The sequence below is a fragment of the Podarcis bocagei genome (assembly GCF_964188305.1).
Source record: "Podarcis bocagei genome assembly, chromosome: 13".
Lineage (NCBI taxonomy): Eukaryota > Metazoa > Chordata > Lepidosauria > Squamata > Lacertidae > Podarcis > Podarcis bocagei.
In genome coordinates, this window is record NC_138138.1 from 4,883,677 (window position 1) to 4,892,222 (window position 8,546).

At 44.9% G+C, this 8,546-nt stretch overlaps 1 protein-coding gene across 3 annotated transcripts in view; it reads left to right on the forward strand.

Annotated features, from left to right (window-relative positions):
• COL15A1 (collagen type XV alpha 1 chain) overlaps positions 1–3,156 on the forward strand; it is a 131,089-nt gene extending 127,933 nt beyond the window's left edge. For 2 of the 3 annotated variants that reach the window (XM_081166095.1, XM_081166096.1), the window contains exons 42-43: positions 350–465; positions 1,207–3,156. In XM_081166095.1, coding sequence (XP_081022221.1) covers positions 350–465; positions 1,207–1,414 — 324 coding nt within the window. In that variant the 3' untranslated portion in view covers positions 1,415–3,156. Of the gene's footprint in view, positions 1–349; positions 525–891; positions 1,084–1,206 lie in introns of those variants that run through there. The other variant, XR_014001256.1, reaches the window with a different exon arrangement.
• The last annotated feature ends 5,390 nt before the right edge of the window (positions 3,157–8,546 follow it).

Sequence of the window (8,546 nt, forward strand, 5' to 3'; positions counted from 1 at the left end):
TGCCCATTTAGCACCACTTTCCTCCACCTTTGGTTGTGCCCATTCATTCATTAATGAAGAATATCTGCTTGTACAGAGCATTTTCACAGCTGAGCCACTGTCACCACACACCAAGGGAACTGAATACTTGGTTTTTCCTCCATAGCTGTGGGCTGTTAAGGAAACAGGAGTGTTTTTCAGGTGGTGATCCGGCAACTCTTTGGTCTCTCTGTGCCCTGCATGGTGGTATAATTTCAAAGAGTAAAAAAATAGGCAGGCAAGACGGATGTGAAACAACTGTGGGGAAAACAACTTGGTCAGGGCAGGGGCAATTTCATTTCTAAAAGCTGGCTTCCTTTCTTTCCTGTAGGGAGAACCATTGTTCAGTAACTGGGAGTCAATATTCTCTGGCAATGGGGGACAGTTTGACCTCCGGATTCCAATATACTCCTTTGATGGTAGGGATGTCATGACAGATCCAGCTTGGTAAGTTCACAGACATTTACACAGTTTCTGGTATTACCATGTGTTATGTGAAATATTAGGTAAAGGTAAAGGGACCCCTGACCATTCGGTCCAGTCGTGTCCTACTCTGGGGTTGTGGCGCTCATCTCGCTCTATGGGCCGAGGGAGCCGGGGTACAGCTTCCGGGTCATGTGGCCAGCATGACTAAGCCACTTCTGGCGAACCAGAGCAGCGCACGGAAATGCCGTTTACCTTCCCGCCGGAGCGGTACCTATTTATCTACTTGCACTTTGACATGCTTTCGAACTGCTAGGTGGGCAGGAGTGGGGACCGAGCAACGGGAGCTCACCCCATCGCGGGGGTTCGAACCGCCGACCTTCTGATCGGCAAGTCCTAGGCTCTGTGGTTTAACCCACAGCGCCACCCGTGCCCCATGTGAAATATTAGCCCAATGTTTTAACAAGATCACTCTGTAAGTATGCTTCTGGACATATTTAAAATTCCCCTGGACTCTAGCAGCAGCCAGGGAAGTATTAATAACTTCCTTCTTCAGGGCCAAAACTATGCATCTGAGCAAGGTGCAAAAACTAGGCCTAAATTGAACAGTGAAAACAGAAGGGAAAGTGAACTCTTTTGCCCACCTGCCACGTCCCCTGCACTTTACTGAATAAAATTAAGTTAATTTATGTCAAACTTTGAACTAGCCATACACATGGAATTATTTTTCCAAGGAACATTACTAAAGCATTCCTCTAACTTCAGGCCTCAGAAAGTTGTCTGGCATGGTTCAAGTTCAAATGGAATACGACTCATTAGCAACTACTGCGAAGCCTGGAGGACAGCAGATCTGGCCGTCATGGGACAAGCTTCACCCTTGAAGTCTGGGAAGTTATTGGATCAAAAGGCATATAGCTGTAGCAACAGGTTCATCACTCTTTGCATTGAAAACAGTTATGTCTCAGACATATGAAGGAAAGAAGTCCCCTTCCCACTCCCAATATAAATTTAAAGTTTATTAAAGAAATGTTGCCACTGACATATGATTTTTAAATTATGTAAATATTGTACTGTAATTGCATACTTTTTTAAATAAAGAAAAGAAAAACATAACCAAAGAAAGCATACCTCAGTGCAGAATCATATTCCAGGATGGTGAAATTCATTCTTCTGAAACATTTCAACCCATGCAGAAACTGTGTAGATCAGCTGGGCTGAACAACCACACAGAAGTGCCTGGGCAATATGGGACTGGTCCCTATTATAAGCCTGCTTGGGGCAGTTGCTGAAACGTTTGGTTGGAGATACCAGGTATAGTATGCAAACAAGAGGGACCATTGTATGTTGTTCCAGTGGGGCTAGAACAATTGTCTCTAGTACGGAAGGGGCAGAATTACTATTGCAGATGTAAGGTTCCATAAACCTTTCTGCTGGGTAAAAAGCCATTGAACATCACTGTCTCAATAGCTTCACGTTCCATCTGCCCTAGGCTGCCTACCACAATACTAAGCTGAAAACTGATTCTCAAACATTCCTCTCAGTTTCAAAAGTAGGCTGCTACACATCATAGGAAACAGCTGTTTGAGAAGCACGCGTTCACACCCTTTTATGGAACAAACTGCATAGTTCTAAGAAACTTGGCACACAGAAGGCCATGGTTTGGAAGACTGGAACCCTACAAAGCAGTTTGCCTAACATCTTCCTTTGGGTAGGAAACAAGTTTGAATGTAACTGACCTTGAATTAAGCCATCTCTCCCTCCCCCATCAGCACAAGGAATATGAATTTCACCCCTATGGAAATGTAATTTGATGCATATTTTGGTGCTACTGTGGTCTTGAAAAAAACCCTGAACTGTGCTGAAAGGTCATTATAATAGTGCTAAATAGCTGATTCCCCAAAGGGCATGTAGAAAGCTTCTGTTTGGAACCCTGCACCATTCAAAGTGCCTCTCCCAAAGCCTGGAGGAACTTCAGGAGAGGCATCCAATGCAATATGAAGAACTACAGTTTGTAAAGAGAAAACAGAAAAACATGAAGTGTCTGTGGAATCACGTGGGATCCCAACCGTTACTGTGTATAGTACTGGTAAAACTGTCCTTAGCTAATTTGATTGAAGGGCAGCATAATGTGTTTACATCTCTCATTTCAGTTTGGAGAAAGTTGCCTTCCTATTGCTACAGGAATTGTCAAAAGCCACGACAGACAGGTGTCATGTTTTCTTTCAGATAGATATTGGATCATTATTCCATGTTAAGTGAAATGCAGACTTGCTGCTTTTTTTCCCTCACCTCTTCCCCCCTTTCTTTTTTTCCGTTTTCCATTGGAACTAAATTGTAGTTTTTAGGAATTGTTAATGAACTACATGATGACCCTCACAAAAACAGTATTCCAATCATGCTGTAAACATTTCGGTTCTATATGGTCTCACAATATATTGTATAAGAAGCTATGCACTTAAAATTGTCATAATGTAACACTATAACGGCAGGCAATAATTACTGTTTTGAAACATAAGCTAGTAGCTCTACTCTTTAGTGATCTCTATGACTCGTTTGCCATCAAATCAGTTATTTAATAGCTAGCTGTATGTCAAAAGCTGTTTTCTTCCAGAGTCCTTATCATTGTAACCAATGTTGTTTTTATATGATGTAAAAATGTGAAATCCAGTTCTATTTTTCCATTTTAATTAATATAAAAGCATATTTCCCACTGTCTGGGCTGAGTACTTGTGTTTCCCTGTATAAATATCTTCATCATATTGGTTAAGGAATATTTGAGAAAGAAAAGCGGACAAAAATAATACCAAATTATTCCACAATCGCGTTAAATACCAGATAATTTCAGTCTTGTATATAATGAGAAATGATTTTAGCCCTCTTCATATGTGAATTGAATGAAGTGTGTATCTCCTGGTGTTGGTCACACTGCTAACTGTCTCCACCACTCATTGATGTAGACTGTCTGCATCAAGAGTCTATGAGTTGAGGAGCTGCTGCCAGCTATGGTTTGTTGATATGGAAGAAGTCCAGGAAGCAGGGCCAGTGCCTCATATAGGTTTGAGCACAGAAGCATAGAATTGTTGACTTGGAAAGGACCCCAGGGGTCATTTAGTCCAACCCCCTGCATAACAGAGTTACTGCATGTCCTAACAAAACTTGTAGAGCATATTAATATGTACATTTTGATGCATAAAACAACATCCTAACCACAAATAATGTACAGTGGTGCCTCGCAAGACGAAAAGAATCCGTTCTGTGATTCTCTTCGTCTAGCGGTTTTTTCGTCTTGTGAAGCAAGCCCATTGACGGATTAGCGGATTAGCGCTATTAGCGGCTTATCGGATCAGCTGATAAGCGGCTTAGCGGCTTAGAAAAAGGGGGGAAAGGGGGAAAAACCCGCAGGAACTCGCAAGACATTTTCGTCTTGCGAAGCAAGCCCATAGGAAATTCGTTTTGCGAAGCACCTCCAAAACGGAAAACTCTTTCGTCTAGCGAGTTTTCCGTCTTGCGAGGCATTCGTCTTGCGGGGCACCACTGTATAGGGGCTGTTAATGTGTAGATGCAGTGGTACAGCTGCTCCTAAATAAACCTTCTCTGGATCTCTTAGACTACAACTATTGACCAGTTGCAAATACCCCCTTTGAGGGGCAGGTGGTGAATGGGTTGTGGTGGGGCAGAAGCAAACATTATTGGATTATTATTAAATTTTCTATATTACCCTTCATCTGAAGATTACAGGGTGGTTTACAATGTAAAAACGCAAAAATACATACCATAATGACAAACAGAAACAATACCCCCCAACACACACATACACACAATTTTGATTTATTACACTCTGGGTTCAGGCCTGGCCATGGGACTAAGTCAGCCTTGGTTGCCCTAATGGATAACCTTTACAGAGAGAGGGACGGAGGGAATGTGAACTTTCTTTTGCATCTTGATCTCTCTTCAGCTTTTTTTGTACCATTTACCATGTTATCCTCCCCTACCAGCTCTGGAAATTGGGAGCACAGTAATGCAGTAGTTCTGATCCTACCTTTGGGACAGTGTCCAGAGAGTAGAATTGGGAGAATGCTTTTCAGCCCCCTGGTAGCTATGTTATGGGGTGCTGCAGTTCACTATCTTACCTCCAGTGCTATAAACTTAAAAACTATGTCAAATAAGTTTTGGAGTGTTTCAACAACAACAACAGTAATTTATTTACCAGTTATATTTTAAAGAAAAAATATCAAAGCAGTTTACAACACATCAAAATATAAAGTATACATTCAAAGCAACATAATTAACAGGAAACTAAAATATTATCTTTAACATTTCAGAAGACAACATTACTAAAGGAAGTCAAATATAAAATGCACATTTAAAACAGTATAATGAACAAGAGAATAAAATATTATCCCTTCCAATCGGGATTCAGGCCCCATCATGGGACTGAAACTGCCTTGATCGCGCTGGTCAATGATGTCTGATGGGCTAGGGCAGGGGTCTGCAACCTTTAAGACAAAAAGAGCCACTTGGACCAAAGGGAAAAAAACTGGGAGCCGGAAAACCACTGCAACATTTAAAACAGTGGGGAGTGTCGGGGCACACAATGCGCCTCCTCCCCTCGCTAGTATCTGCCCCGGAGCCGCGGCAAAGGTGTAAAAGAGCCACATGCGGCTCCGGAGCCGCGGGTTGCTGACCCCTGGGCTAGGGAGATTTCAGTCCAGCCCTGTACAATGCAGGAATCTAAGTTAAAGGATACATGACAGAGGTCCATCCAACCTCTGCTTAAAAACCTTCAAGGAAGGAGAGTATGCCACCTCCCAACGGAGACGACAGTGGCCTTCACCACTTCCCAAACCCAGCTTGTTACTGGTACTCCTTCTTGGTTAGATACTAGTAGCCAGAATGGGCAACACATGGACAAATAGATGGTAGAATACACTCCCCAACCACCCTGTCAACATCTGCAAGATGCAATAACAGGGACTCATCCAAGCATCTGAATTGCTCTCTAATATGGAAACTGACATATTTTAAACATTTCCAGTAAAACAAGCAGCAGTGGAATCTCCTTCTCAATCCCACAGTTGCCGGGAATGGCATGGTTACTTCATGGGGAAAAAAACAAGCCTCTCCTTCATGTTATGTTCCGGGACTGACATCCGACATTGAAAACAGATTCCTGGATTAATTTGGGTGTTGACTCAAATGAAACTGAGAAACATTTTCAAAGAAGAGACAAAAATGGCGTTGAAATTTTTACAGACTAAAAGCATACTGCTACTATTTCCTATAGTAAATGGTTTATATGACACACCATGACCAATATGTAGAGTCAGGAAAGTATATTGGCCAATCTCATCCTCCCCAGCAGGAGTTCATTTGAGTTCAAGGCTCATATGGAACTGGAACTCCTATTCTTAAGAACTACACAGCAGACAAGTTGGTCAGACACATCTCCAGCACTGTGACGGGAAAGCCTGAACTTCTGAAACCTCTGCCTGTCAGGGCCAGACGGTTATTAAAAGCATAGATCAGAGGGTTGCAGAAAAGGTCATGGGTGGGGGAAGAATTCAGAAGCATAATCTTAATGCTGCAATCATAACTCCATTTAGGATTTCAGTAGGACTTATTTCTGAGCAGATATGGGCCATGTACACACCATTTGTAGAACACTGATGTAGTTTTTTTCAATCTGGAGTCATTCATGCTCCCCTTCAACATGCTGCTTTCAATCCAGATTAGACTCTGCTGTCTGCAAGGATAGATGCAAGGATACTTGAGACCCTTGGTTAGATTACCTTTGAATAGGTAAAAGGTAAAGGTAAAGGACCCTTGGACAGTCAAGTCCAGTCAAAGGTGACTGGGGTTGCGGCGCTCATCTCGCTTTCAGGCCGAGGGAGCTGCCGTTTGTCCACAGCCAGCTTTCCAGGTCATGTGGCCAGCATGACTAAAGTGCTTCTGGCACAACGGGACACTGTGCTAGGGCACATGGAAACACCATTTACCTTTCAGCTGCAGTGGTACCTATTTATCTACTTGTGCTGGTGTGCTTTCAAACTGCTAGGTTGGCAGGAAGCTGGGACAGAGCAACGGGAGCTCACTCAGTCGTGGGGAATTGAGCTGCCGACCTTCTGATCAGCAAGCCCAAGAGACTCAGTGGTTTAGACCACAGCCCCACCAACATCCCTTGAATAAGGTAGTGGTGACACTTCATAGGGCAGGTATGGATACACCTCCTATTTCTGGGGCTACTTACATCAGTTTCCATATGGACACACTGCAGGGTAAAGCAGAATCAATCTGCAATGAGCTTTTATTTTTGGAATAAAACCAGCTTCTCAATGAAACCAGTCTTTCCAGGGGCAAAAACCATGCAATAGATCTAGATTGTGTATGCACTACATAGAATAAACAAGTATTCCATCTCCATTGATTTTAGAATAAAATGTGTATATGCAGCTATAGTTAGAATTGTAGCTCTCATTTAACTCAAAAGAATTTACATCTTGGTAAATTTGTTTCAGCTTAGACTGTATGACAATAGGGCAGCTAGTGAGAACCTACTAAGAATGGAATGCTCTGCATTTCCTGTGTACCCTGAATAAACTCCATGTAGGAAATTACTGTATTTTTTCTGTGTATAAGACGCCCCCATTATAAAACAACCCCTATTTTTTGAACCCCAATTTAAGAAATCAGTATTTCGGGGTTGTTAAGCTTTCTGGGGGTGATCTCAAAAAAAACATTGTCTTATACAGAGAAAAATAAGGCCGTTTCTGAGTTCATCGAGAGATGGTTTCGTGTAGGGTATGAAAGTGTAAGCAATTAACTGGGACGTCTCTGGTTCAAATCTCCCTTTATTCACTGAGAGGTATTAGGCAAGCTACTGCTGTCCACTCTTCTGTCTGAAGTATAATAGACTTTATCTACCTGGCAGAGTAATTTGGGGGATCACTGAGATAACATATATGTAGCTCTTTGAACACCCTAAAATGCTCTATGGATGCTCAGACTTGAATTCATTATAAAATTTAGCTGATTCAGACAGGCTGAATCACTGATGATATTCTAGTACGTGGAAGTTCCAGGGCACAAGTCAGTAAGGCTCTCACCAGTGGAGACGCCGCTTGGGCTCTGCCGCCTGAGGCAGCTGCCTCCGTCTGCCTCGTGGACGGAATGGCTCTGTCTATGGGGACAGAAGGACACTTGGGGCAGGAACTTCGACCTTCAAAAAATTAACTATGCTATCAACCTAGAAACAAAACTAAAATCCCATAAGGACAAGGAAGAATGTGTGTCAGGGGCAGAAAAAGCCCCTTTCCTGCTCACTTGCTTCCTCGGGGCACCTGGAGGAAGGCTTTGGAGGATGACCTGAGCAGGCTCCCCAAGGGGGTCCTGAGCATGTTCCAGCAGAATTTAAGCAAGGAGCAGCAGCATCGCTGTTCACACGCCGCCCAGCCTTTCCCAACCTCGGGTCCCCAGCTGCTGTTGGACTACAACTCCCATCATTCCTGAGCAGCACGGTCGGCGGCCACGGATGATGGGAGTTGTAGGGCAGCAACACCTGAGGGCCCAAGGCTGAGAAAGGCTGCGCTGGGCCCTCTTCACGCGCACCCCGTCCCTCATCTGAGGCGAGGGAAGAGTCCGAAAAGGGAATTTCGAAGCGGGACGCGAAGGAAGAAGCGGGGCGGAGGCTGCTCCGGGAGAGGAGCCCGGGCGACGCCAGCCGGGTCTGCCGGAGACCCAGCGGGAAAGGGGGCGCTGCCTCGCCCGCCCCCCCCCCGGCACGGGGCTTCTTTGCCGGGGCTGCGCCCTCGCCGCGCTTCAGATCCCGGCCCAGAGCATTTATTTGGGCTGGCGGTCCTTGGGGCAAAGCTAAGAAACGGGAAGAGGGAGGAGAAGCTTCGAAAGCGCCGCCGAGTTCCCGCCACGGGTGCCGCCTTGTCGCTTCTTTATCTCCTCGCGCGCGACGGCGCTTCCCGCTCCCTCAGTCTAGCCCGGGGGTCGCGGAGGCCAGGCGCCCCCCTCCCTCCCTCCCTCCCTCCGGTCCCCCCGCGGCTTGTTGTTGGGGCCGCGTCTACAGCAGCAGCAGCAGGGGGAGGCGGGGCCGAAAG